The sequence below is a fragment of the Sciurus vulgaris genome, assembly GCF_902686455.1.
Source record: "Sciurus vulgaris genome assembly, chromosome: 3".
Taxonomy (NCBI): domain Eukaryota; kingdom Metazoa; phylum Chordata; class Mammalia; order Rodentia; family Sciuridae; genus Sciurus; species Sciurus vulgaris.
The window spans coordinates 159,621,985-159,648,425 of record NC_136463.1 but is presented as its reverse complement, the minus strand read 5'-3'; the positions used below and the strand labels follow the sequence as shown (position 1 = coordinate 159,648,425).

The window sequence follows — 26,441 nt, the reverse complement described above, 5'->3', positions numbered from 1 at the left end:
AAGTTTCTAAGTGGAAAGTTGCCATTTCCCCGTGGCTTTGCGTCTATAGATGGGAATAGATTCTTTCCCAAGATTGTCTTATCCTTTTGTGCTTTTAACTCTTGGCCCTTGTAGGTAAGATAGGTAGAATGACTGAGATTAAGGGTAGCTAGCTAAAGGGACCATGAATGACTGATAATTGATCAGCAACATAAGTGTGGTTGGTAGTTAAAGGGTGGACTTTTATTTCTTTGATGTTGTCTCATTCCAAAAACATTCATTAGCAAAATGCAACAACTTTTCTTTTTTCTTTTCTTTTTACTTAGCAACTGTGAGAATTCATGGATCCAAAGGTTCCAAATAATTGCTTATTACAGCATAATTATTGAGTGATGGCAAAAGTATTACATTAATGGTTTTGTCTTATGTTCGAATTAAAAGAGATAAAAATCAGAACTTTTAATGTCCTAACACTTTGGAAAGCAGTGGCACTGAGGAGACTCAATTAGAGTCCACACTCATTACCTTTAAGGTCATAATCTTGGTAAACCAGACATCCCACCAAGCTGTGGACTCTTAAATGCTTTTTGGAGATACCATTTTATTGCCCATTGAGAAGGGTCATCTTTCCACATTTGTCAATCAGCCCATTTTCTTTACACTGTTTTTTCTAGACCAGGTTTCCATGGTCTAGATGGAAGACCATCTAGGAGATGCTCCATGTTGAACTTTGAACAAAATGATGATTAGTGGGAAGGAAGATGAATGACTTTCAAGCAGATGGGCATGAGGGAAGGTAAACTGAGGAAAAATAGGTGACAAAGTCCTTTAGAAAGTGTCATGGGGAGGTGCTCAAAGTGACAGGAGATGTTTACCATCCTGAATGGCAAGTTTCAGGTAATTTTCGATGAGCTAAGGGCAGGTTGAATGAAAGTCTTTTGGTAACTTTGTCATTGTGCCCATAGATGATGAAATGTCATGTTTTCTTGAACCCATAAAAGTAACAATTTCTTGCTGATAGCAGGGAGATTTTCATAAACTTAATATGTGCTACAAGACATGGATTATCCTATTTTTTCAAATGTTGCCTCTTCTGGAGGTAGCAGTAGAAGGTACGGCAGTCCTAAGTTCAAAATCTTTTTTTAACTAGGTCTTGGATTATTACTTTTAACAAGCATGTTTCAACAAGTAAGAAGGCCGTGAAAAGCATGACGAGTGTATTAATAGAGCTTTCAGGGTGATCGTTTCAAAACCAATTTCAGGTGATATTTATTAGGAGCCTAGGAGAAGATGAAGCCACGCATTTCAAAGTTGAGATATTAGAGAGTCTTCACAAAGCTCATTTGTGACTCATAAATATATGAAGAAATCACTTTGCACTTGAGAGCATTCTTTCCCATTGCTGACTGTAATAGTTTTTTTTTTTTTGGTGGTGGTGGTGGTGGTGGTAGTGGGGAGGGTGTTATCCAGTGGCTCAGGCGCTTAAATTGTATTGCTAATTCAGGCTGAGGGAAGCCTCACATCTCCAAGGCGTGGTACCAGACAGGCATAATTTATGTCATCAAACACATCTGCTGACTTAGATTTGGAGTTTGCTGGTTAGAGTATCAATGGAACAGAGTGACTGGTTCTGGTGGATCCACAAACATATCCAAATGTATAATCTCCTACTTTGTTTGCTTCCTGTCCACATCAACAATAATTGTAGTCTAATTATCATTATCAGGAAATTATCTTTTATACAATTCCATTTACTAATCTTTACACTTCATCTGAATTCCATTATTTTTCCAGTCAATGTCCTTTTACTCTAGTCCAGGATCCAGACCAAGATCCATTGGGTTTAGTTGTCACATCTCCTTAAGTCTCCTCCTCTAATCTGTGTCAGCTTGCTTTGTTCTTTATGACCTTAATACTTGTAAATACTAGTCAATTATTTAGTAGAATGGTCTTTAGTTTGCATTTGTCTAATGTTTTCTCATGATAAGACAGTTTCTGCATTTGGGGGCAGGACTATCACAGAATATTGCAGAATATTTCAGCATGCCGTATTAGCAGTGCACATTATCAGTATAACTTATTACTAACTTTGATCACTAGCTGCTAACTTTGATCACATGGTTAAGGGGGTGATTGCCTGGTTTCTCCACTGTAGGGTCATTATTTTTGTCCTTGTAATTAATAAAATCTTGTTGGAGGATAAATTGGGAGTAGGCAGTTATCTTGTTTCTTATCATACTTTCATTTTCATACTGATTTTAGCATCCACTGGTGGTTCCTACTTGCTATCATTATTAATTTGGTGTTTGCCTCATTTTTTAATTTCCATCAAACTTTCTATGTTTATTCATTATAATTTTACTGTAAGGAAGAGCTGACCTCCTGTTTGCTTGTTTATTTGTGTCAGTATGGGGTTTTAGTTTATTCTGTGGGTTATAATCCATTATTATCACTTCCATTTTTTTGTTGCTTAAATTGCTTGATGTTTGGCCATTGAGAGCTTCTTTAAGTGGGTGCCTCAGTGTTTTTGCTGTACTTCTCTTACTTTACGAGCATTTCCGTATCTTCTGGTATCTTATTGTTTCTTTGTCTCAGTCCTTGAAACAACTGTTTCTCCAAGGAGCCCTGCTGTCCCTTACTGGATAAAAGTGTTAGAAACCAAGTTCTCACTGGGCGCGGTGCACACCTGTAATCCCAGGGGCACGGGAGGCTGAAGTAGGAGGTTCCAAAGTTCAAAGCCAGCCTCAGCAAAAGCGAGGTGCTAAGCAACTCAGTGAGACCTTGTCTCTAAATAAAATATAAAATAGGGCTGGGGATATCACTCAGTTGTCGAGTGTCCCTGAGTTCAATCCCCGGTACCTCCCCCTCCAAAAAAACAAAAAGAAACCAAGTTTTCTCTGCTCATTACTGCAGCATTGTCTTTGCTTCTAGATTCTTCAGTGGGTGGAATTAGGAAATGTGTATGTATAATTGCATATGCATGTACACATTTATTCTTGTATATGCTCTATTGATATAGCACTGGTTTGCCCAGTTCTCTTATCTACTTTGTGTGTCCATTACCTAGTTGTGTGTGTGTGTGTGTGTGTGTGTGTGTGTATTAAAATCCAGTAAATAGTGATATACCGCAGATTGCTATTGAACATCATGAGCATTGATTAAGGAAATTCTCTTAATTATTTACAAATAACATTGGAAGTAAATGTTATCTTTGGCTTGGAAACATTCCATCTTAAAATCCTCCTTATTTAGCTTTTTGCTCTCCATGCTCTTGATGAGAAAATCTTTTAACCTCTAGGTTCGAGTTGACAAGCTCTTTTCTATCTAAGCTTCATCTCCAGCAGATATTGTAAAAAGTGGATTTCTCAAGACAAAAATCATTCTAAAATGATTTCACAGGGAAACCCAGCACCTCCTGATAGGTACTGATGCTTCTCTAAGTCTCAGATGGAACAAGAATGCCGTGTGTCCAGATTGCAAGTTATAGCCTCTCTGATGGGGTCCGGATTTTAGTGAACGAGGTCTCCCCATGTCTAGATCATAAGTATGACTCATGTGCTCCTGCGATGCAAATTGGGAAGGTTATTTTTTAATCCTCCCAGATTAGTGTTTAGAATATCTCAATTTCTCAGAACTCTTGACTGTGAAGAGAGATGAACCCCTATCAATCATTTTCTTAGTGACTTTCAAGTCTTTGAGCTGGGAAGCATGTAAGTAGACAGGGCACACTAAGGCTCTGTCCATAGACAACAATGACTAGAAGTATGAATTAGTCCTTGTGTGGGAGGCAGGGACTATCCTATAACCTCAAGGACACCCTATAACCCATGATTCAGCTGATTTTTTTTTTTTTAACTTGGAACATATCCATGTCTTAAAGACCTGGTTCTTCCCTTTGGGCAAAGCTCAAGAAGCATTATGATTATGTTCCCAAAAGATCTGTATTAGTGGTCATTTCCAAGACCTCCAGCCTCAGCGGGATGGACCATACTCTGGGCCATAATGTAAACCTCAATAAGTTGGAAAGGATTGATATCCTATAAAGTATGTTATTTGAGCACAAATGAATCAAACTATAAATCAATAATAAAAAGATATCTAGAAAATTCCAAAATATCTGGAAATTAAACAACACTTTTTAAAAAATTTCTATCCCTAATGATAATGGATTCCTCTATTGAAAATAACTGTAAAATAATAAGCATAATATTAAAGCAACTACCTGAATACACTTGAGAGTCAACAGAAACAGATTTTGATGACAGATACATATTCAGAAGAGGGAAATTGGGGAACTGGGCAGATATTTTCCCATTACTTGGGAACATGGTGGGGTGCCAGGGTTAAGGTGGATACCAGGTTTGGGTGTCAGAAGATGGCTTTTGAAGAGTGGGGAAGAATGACCAAAGTAATAGAATATGATTGATTGTGTATTTAGCAGCTATTGTGTATCTGTTGGGTGCCAGACACTGTGCTTGATTGGCAGCATTTCCAAAAAGGGAAGATGACATTAAGAGAGGTTTCAAGAGTAGGCTTCTATAATGCAGTTGTGAACTGACTGAAGCTAAGACTGGGAGTTTCAATATTGGGGAGAAGTAAATGATAATTTCTGGCAATAAGATACAAAAGGGAAGGGGAAAAATTTGGAGACATGGAGTTTCTGGAAAAGGGACAAGTGAGGGTAATGCAAATTTCTAGAACTGAGAAGGTAGTAATAGTGTAGTATTGGTTTCTAGTATAAAGTGCTGAGAAGCTACTGAGCCAGAGCTACCATTTAATCAAAAAGTGAAACGATCAAATCTTACTTTTCCATTAAGCTTTCCTTAATGGATATCTTCATACTAGAGAGTTCATTACCACTCATCCCCTGACCAATTCACTTTATAGTACGATATTTATTTGGGGTCACTGTGCTTTGTAAATTCATGTCATCTCTCTAGCTTGTGATCATTTATTCTGCACCTCCATGTATATTGCATGGATCTAGTCCTGTGTTTTATCATTCTATCACATACAAAGCCTTGTGACTTGCTATGGGCACAGTAGTTGAATAAACACTGTGACATGAGTGTTGAATGAAGATGAAAACCATTCATTAGTTCATATCATTAAAAATCAACTGTGAAGCCCAAAGCTGATTCATACTTAAGAATCTGGTTTTCTTATTCAGTAATACAGAGTTTTTCTAGAAGTCTGATTAAAACCCAATCTTTTGAAATGTCACCAAAATAAAATCCTTGACAGATACAACACGACTAGGTATATCATTAAAATACATGCATAGCAGAATAAAAGCCTAGAATCAGAATTCTGGTTGAAAGCATAGAAGCTTCACGAAGGCATTCAATTGGGAGGCAGTCACATTAAAATGTGTCATTAGAAGCCCAGAGGATGGAGCAAATTGGACCAATAGTGCAAGTTAGCAATATAGTTTCATGCTAGAGTCTAGAGTAGCAGAATTTTTAAGTGAGAAGAGCATTAGAATACAAACTTCTTAAGTATCTACTTTTGCCATGGAAGTACTACTATCAACTTACAAAGACTTATGGGCACCAAGGATGAAGATTTGTTGAAACTAAACCTTTTGGTTCTTCTCTATTTCTTTATCAGGGGAAAATTTTTATGTTGAGATATGCGGGATCCTATCATTAACAGGTCTCAATAGCTGCATTTGAACTTATTTTTATCACGTAGTCAGAGATGCTAAACCATGGTAATGAAATTCATGCCCCTTGCCACATAGTGTGTTGGAATTGTATTTTTAATAACTTGATGTGAGCATCAAGGGTTTTGTTGTATGCCTCAAAGACTTTATGGTAAGCATTCTTTAGAACAAGATCCATTCCTCCTGGTTGGGAAATCCATGCTTAAGCCAGGTCTTGCTGTTGGTTAATTGCTGCTGAGGTCACATCTTGGTTTAAGTGGACATGCTTTGTTCTTTAGAACAAGTTGGAGAATAGACTTATTTTTGTGACTTGATCAAATCTATTTAAAGAGTGGAAGTGTGAATATGGGAAGTCTTATCTGTTTCTATTTGCTTCTTGCTTCCATGGGAAATCCTGGGAATGCCTGGGGCATCCTACCTGCTGAATTGAATTGAAGGGCTGGAGCATCATTTTGGCATTTGAGTTCTCTGGGATCTTGAAGGTGTGAGATAGTTCTTCTGGGACTCTAGTTGTCCTTTAGCTACAGTAATTGAAGTCATATGATGGGTCCCTTCTGAACCCTTGAGAAGTATTTAGAGAGTAAATAGCAGGGTCAGACCTTTCCGTGAGAGCATTTCAGATACCAGCCATGAAGCCATTCTCCATCCCTTCCCCCTCTGCCTGTCAACGGTGGCCTCCTGGTGTTCTTTGCCTCTGATGGTTATTTCTCTCCCTCCCTCCTTCCTCTCTGCAGACATGCCTTGAGTTGGAACGCTACCTACAGACGGAGCCCAGGCGGATCTCGGAGACCTTTGGTGAGGACTTGGACTGTTTCCTCCATGCTTCTCCTCCCCCGTGCATTGAGGAAAGCTTCCGGCGCTTAGACCCCCTGCTGCTCCCAGTGGAAGCCACCATCTGTGAGAAGAGCTCTGCAGTGGACATTTTGCTCTCTCGGGACAAGTTGCTATCTGAGACCTGCCTCAGCCTCCAGCCAACCAGCTCTTCTCTAGACAGCTACACAGCCGTCAACCAGGCCCAGCTCAACGCAGTGACCTCATTAACGCCCCCATCGTCCCCTGAGCTCAGCCGCCATCTGGTCAAAACCTCACAGACTCTCTCAGCCGTGGATGGCACGGTGACGTTGAAACTGGTGGCCAAGAAGGCTGCACTGAGCTCAGTAAAGGTGGGAGGGGTGGCAGCAGCAGCCGCCTCCGTAGCGCCAGCTGGGGCAGTTAAGAGTGGACAGAGCGACAGTGAACAAGGAGGGGTAGGGGCGGAAGCATGCCCCGAAAACAAGAAGAGGGTTCACCGCTGTCAGTTTAACGGGTGCCGGAAAGTTTATACAAAAAGCTCCCACTTAAAGGCCCACCAGAGGACTCACACAGGTAGTGGTACAAGTTGGCCGCATGTGGTTTCTTCCTCTTTTCCCTGCTTTTGCCTTGAGGTGGGAAGGGCTCCTCTTTGTTCTAAGCAGGGGCCTTCGTGCTGAGAAGGAGGTGACAGAGAAGCAGGAGGGCCCGGGTGGGGAAGCAGAATGACACTTTTTACCCTGAAACCTCAAGATGCCCCAAAGTGCAGGACACAGTTTGTCACTGGCTGGCTGAGAGCTGCTTTCAGAGGCAGTGCTAACCACAGCATAGACTCAGAGAGTTCGGAGGCTGACGGGAGGGGATCTGGTAGCGTGACTCACGATGTGTGTACGGTACAGACTCTGGTCCCCTCGCCGATGCCTGTCCTTGTTTTCTTAGCTTGCAGGTTTCATCAACACCAGAATCCAAGGAGGTGCTCTTGAAAGCATTCACAGTTTAACAAGGTGGCTAGGGTGTCCCTATTCACTCTTTTCCCAGCATCCCTGATTTTTCATCAAAGTCACCAACAGCAGGAGGGTTTCAGAGTTCATTAGATGTGATCATTCTATAATTAATTGGCATCTCCTCTTTTGCATTGTTCTCTGGCGCGTGCTTTATGGAGAGATGGCAGAATTGCTTTTTAATGAGCTTGTTACTGAGAAGTTGCTAAAGTGATTACATTGCTATGTGTGTGGTAAGGGAGGGTGGGGGAGGGAGAGGGCCTGTATGTTTCACTCAGGACTTCTCTGGTGATTCCAAGGACTCATATTGATCTTTTGAGCAATGGGATCATTTAGAAGAGTGAGGTTCACACAGAAAAGAGAGAGATTGATGGTATCCTTAAACCGGTCTTTGTTCTTTGCTTCGAGATTGTAGCTTATGGGTAGTGTCTCTTCTTGGTCTAGTAGGGTGCTACTAGGAGCAATTGCTGTGATTGGTGGTTTTTAAGTGGGTCACTAAGAGCATATGACTTGTATGGCTTTTGCATAGTGCTTGAACACTGCAAGCTGAATAAGGAAAATCCCCAAAGGTATAAATGGAAGAATAAGAACATTCTAGAGAAAAGTGGATGATAGCATCTGAGATAAGAGAAGTATCTGGTATTCTGTGTAACTGTGGACTGTGCCACCAAGGAAGTGTGCACCAGGAAGACCACTGGCTGGAAGATCAGAGCACCCTAGATTCTAGTTCTAACTGCCACTAACTAGCTCTGTGACTTGGAGTACATTTCTTTATCTTGATGGGCCTCATTTTCTACATCTGTCAAACAATCTGGCTCTTGAGGCCCCTTTCAGCTCCAATGGTCCATGAAATGTCTTTGTGCAGTACTAAAGAACTTTCCTGAAGTAGGTATGCATAAATGTGACCGGATGAAAGTGCTGTTTTGAAACTCAAATTTACTCCTGTGAGATGGTGAGACCAGACATTGCTTCCTTACACCCAGGACCTGGCATGTCCTTCTAATACTAAACTTAGTTTCCCATGTGGCTCTTCCTTGCTTCATGGGATCATCTCTTAACATAATTTTTTAGTCCTGTGGCTCAGGTGTAGGGTTCCATTCATGGTTTTGCTGCAGAATTTGGGTTCCACATATGTGAAGCCTAATGATTCCTCATATTGTCAATTTTTTTCCTTCTCTAATTTGTCCTGAAAGTATTTATTGACTTCTCTCTAAAGTCAATAAATAAAGACAAGACACATTGCATTGCCCCCTGGTTTTAATGCGTGACTAATTTCCTGCCCTCACCCCAGGAAGCCAGAGGAAGCACCGTGAACCAAGAATTGTCGAGATTTGTTGGGATCGTAGAATTCATAATTATGGACACCTTTCAGAATCATTGACACTAAGGCTGGGCCACTCTGGCGAAGCAGACTTTCTTTTGGGGGATCTGCAGCATTTTCTTCTTTCTATCCTTTCTTCCCAGCAGAGATAGTGGAAGATGTGATGATTGATACATTATTTGGCACATTGTTTTTGGAACATTGTCCGCCCAGTGTGACTACCAAGGTGGAGTCCATTATGCTCCCCAGCGCCCGCCTCCACTGCCTCGTGGTGGATTGCAGTGCAGAGGCTTCTCCCTGTGGGGAACGCACTGAAGGAGGCAGCAGGCCTTATTAGAAAGGCAGCATGGCAGGGGCGTTAGAGCAGGGCTTGTGGTTAGGTAGACTTGGGCTTGCGTTCTGGCTCTACCAGTTCCTGGATTCATGACCTGGATAAGTTATTTATCTTCTCTGTTTCCTCATCTGTAAAATAGTGCCATTCCATGTACCTCATAGATTGTTTTGAAGATTAAATTAGCAAATTGGCAGATAGTAAAAACTCATTACTGTTATTGCTGATTATAGTTATTAGTATTGTTCTTGATATTGAATAGTGATAATTGAGTGAAAAGCAGCTTTATGTAAACTAGAAATGAACCAGTTAGCCAGAGTTAAATACAGGTCAAGTATCCCTAATCCCAAACTCCAAAAGTGTTTTGGTCCTGGGAATTTATCCCAGGGGTGCTCTACCACTGAGCTGTACTCCCAGCCCTTTTTATTTTACTTTGAGACAGTGTCTCCTTAAGTTGCCGAGACTGGTCTTGAACTTCTGGTTCTCCTGCCTCAGCCTCCCATGTAGTAGGGATTATAGGCATGCATCACTATGCCCTGCTCCAAAGTCTGAAACTTTTTGAGAACCTATGGGATACCACAAAGTAGAATATTCCACCCTGGACCTCATGGGACAAGTCAGTCAAAATGCAGGAACACTTAAAATATTGTTTAAAATTCTAGCTATGTGTATAAGAACAGGAACCATAAGTGAAGTTATCTCATTATGTGCATGTAAATATTCAAAAATCAGACAAAATCCAAGATCTCTAACCCTTCTGGTGCCAAACATTTCAGATAAGGAATACTCAACCCGTACCTCCAAAAAGTAAGCGGTTTTTCCCCCTCACTCCCAGTGGTTGGCCAGTGGGGTGTGGGGTGATGCTGCTCATGGGCACCAGGGGAGGAGGGCAAAACTGGCCCTGCAGACATTAGCCCACTGAGATTGGCAGTAATATGCAGAGTGGCTTTCCTGAGACAGCTCGCAAGTCATTGCCTCGTGCCCTACAGAAGCACTCTGCCTGTGAAAACCTTCCTCACAGACCAGCATGGAAGAAGAGAGAGATAGATAAGAGGGAGGTGGGATCGGGATGGAGGATGGAAGAGAGGCTATGAATTAATTTGGATGAAATGGAGGAGAATCAGAAGTATTTATTTGGAATTGGTGTGAATGGGGCACATGGGGAACTGAAAACAAAGGTGATAATTTATGTGGTGTGGATGAACTAAGACTAATGAAAAAAGCATGACGGATGGAATTAAATTAAGTGTAAACATATCAGGGAAATGGACTGGTAAAAACTCGAGGGCAAAGGTATATGGGCGACGGAAACTCGTGTGGAAAAGCGTCTGCTTCTACAGGAGTGGAGTGAGAAGAGCTGCTGACCAAATATTGAAATGAAGTTTTCACAAATGGACTCTGGATGGATTCAGGCAAACTATTTTAGCATAGGACTCACTTAGCTTTTTAAAAAATTATGATTATGATTATGATTATTTGTGGTACTGGAGAAGGACTCAGTTTAATTCAATGGAAATAAATCTTTTATCTTTCAGGTAGAGAGGTGTTTTGAGACAGAAAATAAAGAAAGGGAGAGAAATAAGAAAACCATCCCAGAGAAAGAGAGATATCGGCATTTTGTTCTCTAGAGTTATATTTATGCCATATCTCTTTTATATGGTAATATATTGCAAAGGAGACACAGTTGCAAAAGTGAAATAAAATAAAAAAATGTGTGAGTCTCCATCTTCTCTGCATAAAGAAAGACAATACATTGTCGGTGACATGGATTTGCTTGCATTGAGGAATTTTTAAAGTGTTATTCATTTAATCTTTATATAGATAGAATTCACTGGACTGGAAAAGATATGCATTTTTTTTTTTTTTTCCCTTCTCTGGCTGTTTTTTGAGGATGCTGAATCCTTCAAACTTTTTGCCCTGGAGGATATTAAGCAATGAGATGATTTTCTTTCTTTCTTTCTTTTTTTTTTTTTAAAGCTAGCAGATGTTCAAATTGGTAGCTGGGGCATAAATACTGGTTGCCCAAAGAGGTGAAGTTAGTGATGGGGGAAGGAAGCAGGCTGGAGGTGAAAGAAGATGAGGTAGGACACGAGACAAAGAGAATAGCCCCATCTTAGGGAAAGGAAGCATATGAAAATGGACATATGGTTTATTCATTGGGAGGAGCACTTACTGCTGGCACAAGAGTACAGATGTCCTTCAGCAGCCAAGCCGTGGCACACCCTTGTCTCCCACTCTGTTTTCTGGTCTTTGTATGATACATTTTTCTCTCTCAATTATTCAACCACTGCAATCATGCTATCGTCCATCTTCTGGAGTCAGCTATGACGCTGATATTTTGATGGAAGAAGAAACCTGACTTCCAATATAAAAAGTAATCCCTTTATTATGCTCAATTTCAGTCAAACACAGTTTGTTAAAATGTTCGTACTTTCTATGCAAAATCAGAAAGAATTATTTCCCACATTTCTTCTGGGTCACTTCTTAGAAGAAAGGAAAAACCTGAAATTGAAATAGTTCTTTGTGCTAAGTGAGTTGACTTTTCAATTTTGGAAATTTGTAAAAAAGCACCTCTACATTTATATTGTTAAGAATGAGTCGTGTTGGTAAAGTCCAGACAAAGGCCAGCAATTCAATCTCAGGTTCTTGGTCACTGTTAAAGGTCATATGAACAAGCCAGAGTCTCTCAGGTGCTACTTGGAGGACCATTGCCATAGACTGGAGTAGCTGGAATTGAGAATGCAGGTGGTGATAGATTTTGCACTGAAGGGTGTAATTGGATGCCTTTTCAGGTAGATGATAATACAAGTGTGCAGTGTGCTTAGTGTTCTGCGTTTGCTTTGGAGCAAACCTTATCGTATCCAGAGGTAGCATGATCTCTAAGTTCAATCAGTGTTTATAGTTCATTTTCAAATGAAAAGGTGAATAAACATATTTCAAACAAAAGGAAAAGTGTATCATGGAGGAGGCAAACATAAGTGCTCATAGTGTGCACTTAATGAAAGTTTTTCGAAGTTTGAAATATAATTTGTTTATTTTCTTTCTTTAATAAATGTTTGGAAAGCAGTTGCTAGGTACCAGGCATTGTTTCACCTGTTTTACAAATATTAGCCCTATTGATTCTCATATTAAATAGCACATGGGTGCTATTATCTTGTCTTAGAGATGAGGAAACTGAGATGACCCAAAGAGGTCACTGAGGTGCCCAGCATCACACAGCTCAGAGGTGGCTGGACAAGGCTGTGAACCACTGTGTTGGTCTAGCCCACGCTCCTAACCTCTCTGCTAACCAGTGATGGGGGAACAGTCAGATGGATTTTTTTCATGATCCATTCTCAAGAGGAAATGAAGCATATATATTGTTTAAATACAAACGAATAATGAAAACTCCTTTAAATAAACAGTTAAGAGTTAAAAGGGTTCTTAAACATATTTAGACAGATGACCTCTCGGCTGCCTAAACCAGTACAAGGAAATGACAGGAATGAATGAATGGCCTCCTCTTTCCAGGCCATTACAGTTGTTGCTGTGACTACACTATTATAATGGTCATTACCGTTACTTTTCTTTTTAGTCTTATGATTAGGGGGATACTTCCATGTGGCAGTGCCAGTTCACTTATTAATGTGACAAATGTTAGTCTTTTTCCTATGAAATAAAAAAGGCAAGAATTATGGCATATATAGGGGAAACTGAGGAGCGTATGTGTAAATATGACTTGACCTGGGCTCTGTCCTGCCCCCTTGGCAGAATTAAAAGTCGACCCATGTCTCCTGGTCCTTAGGCCTGCATCCTATTTAATAATTACCTTACTTTGCATTTCCTTTATTTGTTCCTCAGTCATTCCACAAATGAATATTAAGTACCCATAGTAATTATAAAATAGATACAAAAATAATAATATAGATATGAGACACTATGCCATCCAGACACATCAAAGGAGACTAGAGCAGCCAATCTGAAAAGACCTCTGAAGAAAAATGGGCATTGGATGAGAGTAGGGGCATGTATCAGTAATAGGAGGCAACATGGAACATTCTGGAGCAAGAGTCCTCTCTTTGTGGACAGGGTATTATTATTATTATTATTTTGATGCTCTTCATCTTTTTAAATGGTGCCAATGTGATAATACACTAACTGATATAAATAGAAGACCTAATTCAAGGTCAGGCATATCAGCAGGATAAAATTAAATACCCCAGTGTTGAGCAATAGGGGATCTATTGCCCACTTTCAACTTCCTCGGTGCCATGGATAAGAATTCTTTGAATTTATACAAAAGCAGCTTAAACGGGGTGATTTCAAGACACTAAAGGGTCTTTAATATGTTGAAACACTTGGCTGCTAATGAAGTTTATCCATGAGTTGAGGCAGAAGCTCATTAGACCCTGATTATGGGATGGAAACAAGAATAAGGGTTAAATGCTCAGTTCACGCACAAGGTGGAGAGAGTGTAGTGGGAGAGTGTGATAGTTTGCATTTAGTATATTCAGAAGCTTAAGAGGAGTTTGAAAGGAAGGGATGTGACATGAGAAAAAAGTGAATGGGAGAAATTTATAATTCTGGAAACTTAAGAACTATACCACATGATAATTTAGCAATATGATAAATCATAACAATTATAAAGATAACTATGTAAACATATTGGGTAGAATGGCTTCAACTCGGCATACATACAATAAGCATATTTGTTTTATCATTATAATGTGATAATAAAAGTAGACTTTAGCTCAGTGTGGTGGCACACGCCCTGTAATCCCAGTGACTCAGGAGGCTAAGGCAGGAGGATCAAGAGTTCGAAGCCAGCCTCAGCAACAGCGAGGCTCTAAGCAACTCAGTGAGACCCTGTCTCTAAATAAAATACAAAATAGGACTGGGGATGTGGCTCAGTGGTCGAGGGCCCCTGAGTTCAATCCCCAGTCACCCCCTCCCAAAAGTAGACTTTTGTGGGCTATTCCAGATATCCTTTTAATGGATAATTGGTAGTCACACAGTAAATATGTTAAAATAAGAATCAAGAAGAAAGGAAAAATGTGAAATCAATGAGGATTTCATGATAAACAATTTTTGAATACTTGCTGTAGTATATACCATTCCTTCTTCCATCTCTCAGAATCTCACTTTTTGATACAGAAGCCTAAATTATAGTTTAATAAAGCCATTGTATTTGGAACCTGTTCTCAAAAGAGTGTAGTGTAGTGGTGTGAGGTGGGGGCTGGGTAGGAGGGAGATAAGAAGAATCTCTCTTCAGAAAAGGCAGTGGAGGTAATAAAATCTTATGAATTCTAAGAGATAAACGGTAGGCCCAGCTTTCTTTGATAGAAAAGAGAAAAAGTGGACTGTAAGATGTCTGTACATATGAAAAGTTGATGTTGGGAAGGTCAAGCGTGAACCTTGGAGTGATAGTGCCCTTTAGTAAACAGGTAACGTACAGAGGTCATCTCCGTTATAGTAGAAATAGCACCGACCATGATGATCATGCTGTCCTGCACATACTACCATGGAGGTTTAGGGAAAGTTAAATAGAGCTTTATAAAGAGCCAAGATGATGCTATAAGAACTCACTGGTGGTAGGCAATAATTTTCCTATGTCTCCTGAAGTTGAAACAAAAATGGAGTCATTATGTTTGAATTAGGAAAAAAGCAGAATTGAAGAAAGTCATGGGTAATTTACAAAACTCTTAAAAAAAAAAAAAAAAAAAACTTATCGGGAGGCTGAGACAAGAGGATGGTGAATTCACAGCCAGCCTCAGCAACGGCAAGGAGCTAAGCAACTCAGTGAGACCTTGACTCTAAATAAAATACAAAATAGGGCTGGGGATGTGGCTCAGTGGTCAAGCGCCCCTGAGTTCATTCTTCCATACCCACCCCCTAAAAAACCCAAAAATCCAAAACCACCCCTCAGGAATGATTCTTTTTTCTAAAAAAGCTAAAAATCGAGGACAGATGAAAAGATATTTGTAAAATATGTGACTCTGAAAATTATTCAATTCGAATTTAATAGAAATTACACTTGAAACCTTGATAATGGATCAGTAGGAAAAAACTTTTCATATAAAGAAGTTGGTTCTGTAAAGCCAGAAAGAACTGTTTGGGAATCCAGCCCACATGGCTCTGCTAGGCTGTGCAGGTACCCAATGAAGAAAACCTGATCCTTCCCAACCAGGTAGATTGTCTTTGTCCCCAACCTAATGGTGGCCAATTGGACGGCTCTTCCTTTCTCCTGCATTCCCCACCTAAGCCCCATCCCTGACACCCTCTGCACTCCTCTCCTCCTGCCTTGGCAGCCTTCCTTTCCCCTCTTCCACATCAGGACCTGGTAGCAAGACACTGCTGATAGGTAGCTTACACAGAGGCCAACAGGGTACAACTCATTCATGTCTGCCTATTTTCTTAATTTTCAGTGATGGAGACTATTAATAGAAATTCAGGAGTCTTCAAGTAAGAAGGGAGTCTGTGATGGGGAGTGTTGGAAACTGGGGCAGCATTTCCCTCTCCACCCCATCCCTGGGCTATCACCCTTCCCTGCTGCTGTGTGTTCTACATTTTTTAAGAGTAACTTCTTTACAGCCACTTTTTCATGTAATATATTGACTTGACAGTTTTCATGCTAAATGTTGGTAGAGGTAAGACTGCCCAAAGTAATCAAAGGTAACTTTTTAATGTGTTGGTTATTCAGCCAGCCAGTGCTGGAGTTAGGCCCTATTTCTGCAGTGTGCTGGTTTCATCCATCAGCAGTAGGACCTGCTTAGCGTATATAATGGAGCACAAGCCACCTAAATTATTTAGGAATATCTGCAGTGAGAATCAAGCTTACCATTTCTGTTTTCCTTACCCTGTCTGTCACCATCTATGCTTATGGATATAGATGAATAGAGGCTTACCCAAGAACTGAACCCCATAAGCTTTGAGGGCACAGAAGATCAGGGTGCCCCATTGGCAGTTCCTCAGTCTAGCTCCAGCTTTGTCTTTGGAAGACTGCCTTCTTCTTGAACCCTGTATCCTTTCTTCCCTTCAAAACTTATCTGCATTCAGATAAGTGTCTTTTTATTTTTGTTTGCAAAATAAAATGCATTCATAATTTAAAGCTCTTTTATATTATAAACCATCCATTTGGTATCATAAAACATATATTTAGGCTTCTTTTGTTGTTTCTGCCTTCAGAATGTACCTCTTTTCATTATCATAATTAACATTTAATCTATGGAAGGAATTCAGTGAAGTGGTATATACTGTTTTCAGGCAAACAATATAAAAATTTTTTTTATTTGTTAGGGAATTGTTTTACCTATTTTACTAGATGAGCTAAAGATAATAGATGCTTTTAATCCTTTTGTTTCAGGCAAGGAGGCAGAAGCAATCCTCAACTAAGAAAGCCCTTTTCCTCCATGGTAGAGAATTATCTAAGTAGATGTCTTATGGTATCTTATATCTTCCTCTGGAGTCCTTGTTGTTTGCATATCAGGGATATTTTGAAAGAAGTCCTATGGGTTTTTCTAGTATGGATGCCAATTTTAATTGAGAGAGGGTCTGGAGCAATAGATGCTCTAAGAAATATAGAATTATATAATCTGTGTGATAATGAATAGGACCCACCAAAAAGGTTAACTCTGGCTTGTATTCTTCTCTCTATAAACAATAAGAAGTGGGTAGGAAACATGTGAGGGTAACTTTGCAGACGTCATGTTTTGAAGTTTTCTGTCTTCGCTTTGTGTGTTCATATAATTTAATGTCACCTCAATGGGATTCACTGCTTGATTGTACCCTCATAGCATGGCGTTTTGAATCCCCTTACTATGGGATGTACAGCATCTTTCACTCACTCGTAACTTGCAGAAATGAAATAATGATTCCTCATATATTGAATTCTCAATTGGTCATGAACCTATTGAAACTAGTATTGGTATTTTTAAAAGAGCAACAAAAGATACAGCTCCCTTTTCTGATATAGATAATAAGACATTTTATGTTCCTAACATTTAGGAGAGAGTGTCAGAAAATCAATAGGAATAAATTCAACTACATAGTGCAGTAAACCTATTCGAAAATGCCATGTGCAGCAAAATGATAGTATTTATTATTAAATGTTTTTGTTTTATTCACATGTAAATATACTGACATGTAGAAAAGGTGACATAGATTACCTTTGCCTAAATCTAAGCAGAAGGTGATTTGCTGGATTTTTTTTTTCCATTCCTTCTTGTTGTTGTTTAGTATCTCAAGGCTTACAGCTAAACTGAATTTGAAACTAAATACTGTCATTACAGAAGATTTTTTTCTGAGTTCTTCCAATTTCTCTGGGGACAAAATAATAGTTGCTTGAAGCAGTGGAGAAACAGTAATTAGGGCAAATAGTAATACTGTGCATGATTGAGGAAAAAGGGGAGGGGGAGAAAAAATGCAACAGACAGACTTGTACAGCTTGTTACTAGGAAACCACATCAGCATTAAATACAGTGTGCTAATTGGCTATCCTGTTTCTGCCTGGGTACCAGCCTGGGCCTGCTACACAGCTGTTTCTGCTCTTTCTGGTTGCTAGGTAACTGCATCATTTCCCCTCCTCCCACCCTCTTTGTATTCTGGAGGGTAATTGGCTACTTCTGCTCCTGGTGTTGCTGCTGGGTACCAGCCTGGGCCTGCTGCTCTGCTGTTTTCCGGAGGGATTTAATGGGGGGAGGGGAGAAAAAGGGAGAGGAAGATATGCTGGCAATTAATGGAGCATAAGTGCAAATTCTACACAATGTCTGGCACCTGCGTCCCCTCATCCTGCTTTCTCAACTAAATCCTTCAGCTATGAAAACACATTAGACTCTTGAAGTCTTTCTTTTCTCTGTAGATACCTTGTGATTATAGTTTAAAAGAAACAAGATATTTGAAAACTTATAAAAAATGGATTTAGTCTTTTTAAGAACAAAACTGGCAGAATCTACATTTGACATGGACACTACTAGAATTTGCAGAAACATTAAAATTTCTAGCTTGATAACAAAACAGCATCTTCAGTGTCTTAAAGGTTTGCCTCTTTATCCTTTAAATAGACTGAGTTCTTTTGTAATGATTCTTCTTGGTAGAGTACAAAATAAAATGCACTAAAAGCATTATGGGATTTTCCCAACTGTTTTATTCATGACAAAGAAATACAGGAGCTTCTAGACCCTTCTGATTTTCCATTATTCCTCTGTTGTGCACAGCACATGTCCACATGTTTGTGGATGATATGTTGCATTTTATCCCACGTTTTGCACACACAATTTCTTAGGACAAAAGAACAGTGTAGTGCAAAATAAACCTGAAATCAATTTTGTGAGTAAGAAAAAGTAAAAAATGTAATTACTTTCCATGTCAATGTGATCATCTGTTGAAGTAAAAGTTTCATTTCATCATTATTGAAATTCTTACTGAAAGTGTGAGGAGGAAGATTCTTCAGAAGTGAAGTCACGCTCCAAGGAGATTTTACTTTAAATGGTTGAGAAAGTGTATGTCAATTGGGAGCCCTTGAAGAGGCGACTTCATCCTCCTGGGAAGGTGCTGTTTTATTGAGAAAACTCAGAGCATGTTTTTTGACTATGCACAGAAATAGTTAGTAAAGGCAACTCTTATTTGACACTAATGGATAACCCCGGTTCCCCATACTAATGAGATCTACCATCCCCTTTGAAAAGTGAAGCAGACAGAGCCCTGTTCTGAGCTACAAGCTCTTCCACTGTGAGATAAGACCAGGTTCTGTGGAATCATTTCTCCCTAACATATCCTCAGAATTGGAGGAAGGCCTCTAGGCAGGCTGGGCCAGTAGAAGGAATATTGCAGCAGTCCTTAGGTTTCCAGGAAACTAAGTAGCCATTAGTAGTATTCAAAGAGCAAGAGAAAAATCTCATTATGAGAGGATAACTATCAAGGACCTATAGTAGTTTTTCTGCTGTCTATTAAGAGAGCCAATTGTTAATCACTCATAAGTATTTGTCTACTAAAGGACTTAGCCATTTGCATGGGAGAAAGCATCAAAAGTTAGAATATTCCTTTATCACCTGACATATCATGAGATTGGGAAAGGACTGGTTTTTGATTTTTTGAAGGTTTGGTCTTTGTTGACAGAAGATTGCTAGAATAACAATTTGTCAAGTGTTTTGTGAATCATCACTATTTGACTTAAGTGGGATGTAGATCAAAAAGTCCAAAGAAATCCTGGGCGTTTATCTTGCCCAGTCCCATTCTTTACCCACTGGATGAATTGGATGTGGTTATGTTTCCACCGTATGGTTCTAGAAAGACCCTGGAAACTCAAGGCGGAGGTCTTAGAAGGTGGATGTGGTGGTCATGGTTAGTCCGTACTTCTGCGCTCCCTCTCTTCGTGTTTTCTGGCAGAGCAGATCTTTTTCATTGGCTGTGTCCATCTTTAAAGCAGTAGTGAGAGCACCAATATACAGATGTGCTTTGAGGACAAGAAAAGAAGATATTCCACGTGTAGATGCTTCAACCTTTGGATTCTCCTTAGTCCCAGAAACAGGTTTGCTAATTCTCATGCCATGCCACCTATCATATCAGTAAAATTATTTGTCGAATCTGGAAAGAATCTGTTGGCTGCTCACCCCCCACCCTCCACAAGGGCTGCTGCTAACCCATAGTATGTCTTTTTTGGGGAATTAGTCAAAGGGGTCCCTTGTATGGGGCAGTGCTGCCCTGGGCTTGAGGAGCAAAGCTGGATTCTTCCTTCCTCTGTGCTTCACCTGAACACCCTGTGCTCACAGTCTGGCGTGGCTCCTTGCTCATCAGAGGACTGATCCACCCAGAGGGAACTTCCCTGGCCTTTTAAGAACTTCTGAGGCTGATGAGGGTACAGTAGGAAAATAAAGTCACATGATGGTTCAGGAGGGTGTTGAGCCCTCCTCTCAGTGGCTGAAGAGGCATTGCACATGAGAGAAGACCTTTTCATCTGGACCTTCTCCCAAAATGTGAGGTCCTGAATTGCTTAATGCAGGGATTCTTAACCAGGGGAGATTTTGGCCCCCGGTGGAGGGGACATTTGGAAATGTTTGGAGACGTTTCTTTGGCATTGGGATAGGGGGTTGCTGCATGCATGTGGTGAATGGAAGGCTGGATGCTGTTAAATATCCCACAGTACCCAGAACAGCCCCACAGCAGAGGGCTTCAAGTGTCAGCAGCGTGGCCCGACACCACCTTCTCTGTCCTCGCCTTCTCTGAGTTGCTCTGAACCACTTGCAAAAGATTTTCTTAGTCTTTTAAGATTACCATCCAGGTCTTGCCTTTTGTTATATGCTCTTTAACTGTATGGACTAAATATAAAATAATATAGAATTTGTTATTTCTGTTGAGACTTAGAAGAGGTACTGTTTCCTCCTAGGATGTAGAGAAAATTGCTCCCTCGGCTAGATGCTTACCTTTCTAGATTTAACATTTGTGATTGCAGCCTTTCTCCAGCACCATCCCCTCCCATTTTGCTGAAGGCTCCTGACCTGTAATAATTTGAGATTTTGCTGAGACAGGGGTTTGAATCACGAGCTGCCAGCTTGGTATGTGGCAGAGAGGCGATTTGCCAGGAAACAGGCCTAGCCAACCTGGCCCTAAGGATCTGCATCGCCATGCGGTGTAGTCCCACTCTACCTGTCCCCTTGTGTGGCAGCGACACTGATTTATAACACTGGTTTCCTTATTATCAAAAAGAATATTAACAGTTAGTACAGAAACAAGATAGACATGTTTTCAGATAGAAAATAGAAGTTTTATTGGAAAAACTGAATATTGCATGGTATTTGCTACTTTAGTATATTTCCTGTTCTTCACTGTTCTGGTTAGTACAAGCACAGTAAGGAAAGTACTGGAACCATTTTGAGTTCTTGGGGAGAAAGGTGCTATTTCAGGTAAAAGGATTTCAGTGGCATTATCTAATGGACACATAGTTTATTGCCTGCAATTTGTCAGGAGATGTGAATTATGTATTGGCCCTTTCAGCTGTATTCACATGCATAGAAAATCACATTGTCAGACGTGCCATCCCCAGATACAATGGACAATATGCTATTATAATTGTATGGCATTGTCCTTGCTGTTTGGAGATAATACTGCTGACATTATTCCTCTCATACATGTGAATGCAGCTATAGGGAGTACGTGACATCTGTGGCTTTCACACAGATTAGCTTATCCCTTGCCACTTGGAGAGATTGCCATTAGTGAGCTGGCCTCATGGGGTCATGGTAAGTGCCATGTTTTGGATCACAATTGTTATCGGACCTTAGTTTTAGACCCTGTTGGGAATTAGTAATATTTATCTTGATGACCTGAAGATTCAATGGTTATTCAGTCAGTTCCCCAGAGCAGATGTGCTAAAGAATGGGTAGGCTGAGGCACTCCTACTCAAATTGGCTTTGGGAGTGAGAAGGAGTTGAGTACCAAGCCTGGGAATGGCTGCTTCCACCTTATTGCATTACCCAACTAAGCAATGACCTCACCTGCATTGATCTTTATAACTTGCCAAGGGCCATGACATATACCATTTCACCCTGACTTACCTATGGAGAAAATATTCTCATCATACCCATTTTACACATTAGTGAACTGAGGCTCAAAGAAAGATTGTTAAAGTTATCCCTGATGAAATGTAGCAGAGCACTCTGTGTTTCCCTTTATAGATTGGTTATTTCTTTGGTGACAATAATAATCCTGAATGAAAATGAATTTATTTGCATTTATAGTTTAGGAAATAAATGGCTTAATATTTGCCATCCTGCTTTAACTTGCACATATACTATCATGTGAGGTGATATCTGATTTGTCCAATGTGATTACGGATTCAGAATAGCTAAGAAAACAGAATGATTGTCTTGTATTATCTATCTGTTTTGGTTGAATTTAGGAATGACCTTCATTGGTTTTTCCCTATTTGAAGAAAGAAAACTAGTTTTAAAGATGCAAACAAACACAAAATATTTATTCTTGAAAGATATCTGAGTGCTAGTCACCTGTGTGCTGTAGAGAACATGGGGCAAGAAATAGTAAATAGAAACTTTTCCCTGATTACTTGAAAGAATGGACCTTAGCAGTCCTCTTTGATTATAAAACTCGGAAATTCATGAAGATGGCTTAGAGAAGAAGCCCAAGGAAGCTGTGGATGGATGGACCTTGGCACCGAAGTTGCACGTTCCTCTTCTTGTGCCAGAGGTTTACTAGGTGAGTGGGAACAAATGATTTCTGTGCCTTTATTTTTGTTCATATGGAAAATATGGTCTTAGGGATCTTTCTGTTTGATTCTTTTTTGTGCCCACTCTTTGGAGGATAGATATGGGTGAGTTAAATGTCTAAAGGACCCTTGGTAAACACAGGGAATTAGAAATCCACTAATAGGCAAAGATCTCAAACTCAAGTTATGATTCTCCTGGCCTGTGCAGTGGTCTCTCCTCTGTATTCAGAAAAGCACACAGAACAGAAGAAGAGCTGCTTTCCAACATTCTGCCCAAAGGATCCACAGGAATGTCAGGATGATGGGCACTTGCATTGTCTTCCAGGGATTTGAAGAAAGAAAAGATATTAACACCAAAAGACAAATTCCTGGAAGGTGGAAGGAATAGCATACATTACCCCTGAGGGCATAACTTTTCTGAGCATTGTTTGCCTATAGATTTTTCTTTGTGTCATCCTGTGTTCCTGTACGTCTTTGTATTTTTAATTCATTCCCCCTTTTATTTTATTCTACCTGCCCAGGAAATAGTAAGTCATTATAATTGGCGGGGCCCTCCATCTTCATTTGATATTAGCTCTTGTGCTTTCTAACCCACCTGTGTATCTCTCCGTCCCACTGTCAGATCTTGAAGTTTTTCTATGGTTTTCCTTAGTGTCCTTCTGTGAAAAGAATGTTTAATGAGCAAAACCAGGGACTGGATAGAATCCTCTTCAGCCCAGGGAAACTTTGCATGTGTTCTTCCCACTATTGTCACTGCACAAGCCAGAAGGACCATAGGTACAAAGCTTATGGGTTCAATTACCACAAGCTCTCTGTTAAACATTTTTTTAAAAAATCTGTTGTGAGAAGAATAAAGCAATAATTAAAATTAACAGAACAGCTTTTGCTCTGTTGAGGCGTTAAATCTTTGTGTAAACATAATCACATTGTGCAAACATCGGTCTTTTCAGCTGGGTGATTTAGACAGCAAAACCACTGAAGTTTTGAGGTCTCTGGGTCAAGGGCCCGTTTTGACACGGTTTGAAAGGTCACCTGCTCATTTGTGTCTGTGTTCTGCTGCAGAGAGCCATGCGCCTGTATGGTTCCCTGCCCGCTGCCGCAGCACAAAGAAGAGCCGGCTAGCATTTGACAGATAGCACTCTGTGACAAGCGGGAAGGAAACTGCACACGAAGCGAGACTGCCGCACACCGGGGCCGCGGGGAGTGCTTGGGAACCTCTGGGGCCCCGGCAATGAGGCAGCTTGAATGTGGAGAAAACAGCAGTTATAAAATATAAATGTGTTTATTATTACACTGGGCCCATGCTATATAATTTTACACACGCTCATATTTGTGATTTACGGCTGCAGGTCCATATGGAGGAGAAGCTTGCTAATTTACCCAAATTGATAGGGAGGCCTCTGAAGATGATCCGACTGGAAGGAGCAGGAACTGGGGGAAAAAATGTTCTCCTAAAGCAACCCAAAAGAAGTGGGGGCAGGGACTGCTATGTCAGAGGCAGCCTTTGTTCATTTATTTTGATAAGCAGCGCTTCGCTTTAATTATTCATGATAATGCTTGCCCTGGAAGGAGCCGGCCTCCAATGTCAGAGCAACCGCACTCTGGTCTGTGGTCCTCTGTGTAGTTAACACTAAAATAGCCCACCTGGCTCTTCTTGAGATTTGTCTTGTTTCCGCTTGGGAGAGGCGAGAAGAGCTGAAGTTTCATTTACACCTGTCACCCTCTCTGGGAACTGGTAATGACTGGGTTTGAGGGGAGGAAAAATACCGAGCAATAACAGTCCTGCTTCTGGAATGTTCTCTATAGACCAGGCAGGCCAGTGGTCCCCTACCTGTCATTTCACTGAATCCTTTTAATGTAGGCAGGGTTTTCCCGAAGTAAGGATGAGAAAACGGAAGCCTAGAGAGGCCGGACATACCCAGCTAGTAAGTAGCGGGTCTGACTCCAAAGGCTGTTCTCCTGCGATGCTGTGCCAAAATTTCCTAGGGCAGAAAGTAAGAAGGAGGCCCTCGAGCAAAGACCCCCCCACCCTCCTCTCACCCTAGTCAGCCCCATTAACTATGCTTTCAGCTTATTTTCTGGTCTAGCATCAATTACCATCATCATTTCCAGCAGCATTTCAAAGTGTTTCTTGTCTTGGCAGAATCTTGAGGTACTTGCTGTGGGAGCTTTTCACGAGGAAAGCACTCTGGAACAGCATGCACTAATTCCAAGGTCCCCAGAGCATCTATGATTCATGCCTCTTGCAGGAAAACTTCATGCAAACAGGCTGCTGTGACCCCAGGATGCTTGATGAACCATAAATACTGAATGGCCTGTCCGCTGTGCTCAGAGCGGAGCCTGGGAGCCATTCCTGATGCACACCCTTCCGATCAATGGCTATATCTTGTGGGCACTGCTTTCTGACTGTTTTGTATTTATCCACTTTCCTCCATGTCTACTGCTGTGATAAAATCCATGTTCCAGCTCCTGTCTTCTCTCTTGGATGGTGGTAGAACCTCCTAGGAAGCCCCCCACCCCATACTCTTACCCTGTCTTGCCTATCCTCCATGTTATAGCCAGAGTGATGTTTTCTATTCTGATCATATTATGCCATTGTTCATAGGGTGAAGTCCAAATTCTTAAGTGTGGTCTGTAAGGGTACTTTTCTAAAGAAAGATAATGTGAACCACATAACTTTGAATTTTCTAGAAGCCACAATTAAAAAGCAATTAATTGTGTGAATTTATTAATTATACTATATTTCATTTAATTCAATATATCCAAATATTAGCCTTTTGACATGTAATCAACATAAACAATTGTTAATGAGCTATTTTACATTCTTTCCTTTCCCGTTTTGCAGACTTTGAAATCCTGTGTATATTTCACACTTCCGGCACGTCTTAGTTCAGAGTGCCCACATTTCAAGCGCTCAGGAGCCACCTGGCTAACAGACTGCGTCGTGCAAGTCTGCCTCTCCTCCTGCCACATGTTGTCTCTTACTCCCTGTGGGGAATGCACTGTGATCCTCCTCTCTGCCCAGATGTAGGAAAGATGCTGCAGAGGAAGGAGAGAACCTCATCCCTGCTAAGGAGTTGGAGGAAGTAGCCCAACGTGGCGTCATCTTCCTTCTGCCTTCTGCTGGGTTCACCAGCATCACTCTTGGCTCACCAGGCATGGGTGAAAAAAGAAGCCCTGGCTTTGCTCTCAGCCTTGGGGTCTCCATTTTTTGGTTTACCTTGAACTGGGTCAAGCCACACAGATGGTTTTTGAGAAGGTGAAGGGACTGAAGTAGAAGTGTAGGTGAAGTCCAGTCTTCTTCTCTGAGAAAAATGACTCCCTCCCCACACTAAGGTTCTGGGGCAAGTAAACCAGGCCCTGGTGAGGGCTGCTAGTCTCAGGAGGTTACATTCCTTCGCTCGTTCATTTTTTTCAAAAGTTAAAACAACTATTATATGGGTGCATCTAAATAGTTCTGAAATTCTTTCCCATTGAAACATTTGTTTTACCAGAACATATTTCCAAAGGGAATGTAAACATTTATTCTATTTTAATTGTTGGCATTTGAATAAGAGGCAGTGAGGTAGTGGTTAAGCACGTGGACTCTGAAGGTGAAACTGTCTGGGTTCAAGTCTTGACTGTGACCTTATGAGCTGGGTGAACTTGGTGAGCTTGGTGATTGGCTTAATATTCTCCGACCCTCATTTTCCTCATCTAGGAAACAGAGGAGGATAATAGTATGTGTGTCCTGGGGCTATTGACAGGATTAAAAGACAAAATACATAAAAAGCCCTTAGTGTCTGTAGGGTCTAGCATATAGTATTTGCTCAATAAACATTAGCCTACAGTTCTTTTCCTGGGGATATGTAAAATACTATTTCCATTGAAAAGGGGTGGAATGGTTCAGGATGATCATTCAGGGTATTTTCTCCCACTCCCAGTTTTCTACTACTCCTATGTCTACGTGAGGAGGAAAAATATCATCATCCATCAGGGTTTGAGTCTGCCATCAATACAGTCAATAGAAGAAACCAAACATATTTTAGTGGATGAGATATGTGCTGTGGTGGGATATGCCCCATATTTTAATTGTGCTGGGACTTTGGGCTGTTTTTCTCTATACACTGATGAGTTTGTGCTGCTTGGTCCAAACTCATTGACTTTCTGATCAGCAATAC

At 40.7% G+C, this 26,441-nt stretch overlaps 1 protein-coding gene across 5 annotated transcripts in view; it reads left to right on the top strand.

Annotated features, from left to right (window-relative positions):
* Positions 1 to 26,441, top strand: part of KLF7 (KLF transcription factor 7) — a 90,768-nt gene that overhangs the window by 36,196 nt on the left and 28,131 nt on the right. For 3 of the 5 annotated variants that reach the window (XM_079130699.1, XM_079130700.1, XM_079130698.1), the window contains exon 3: positions 6,379 to 7,012. In XM_079130699.1, the coding sequence (XP_078986825.1) occupies positions 6,379 to 7,012 (634 nt within the window). The remainder of the gene's footprint in view (positions 1 to 6,378; positions 7,013 to 26,441) is intronic. The other 2 variants (XM_079130702.1, XM_079130701.1) reach the window with 2 other exon arrangements.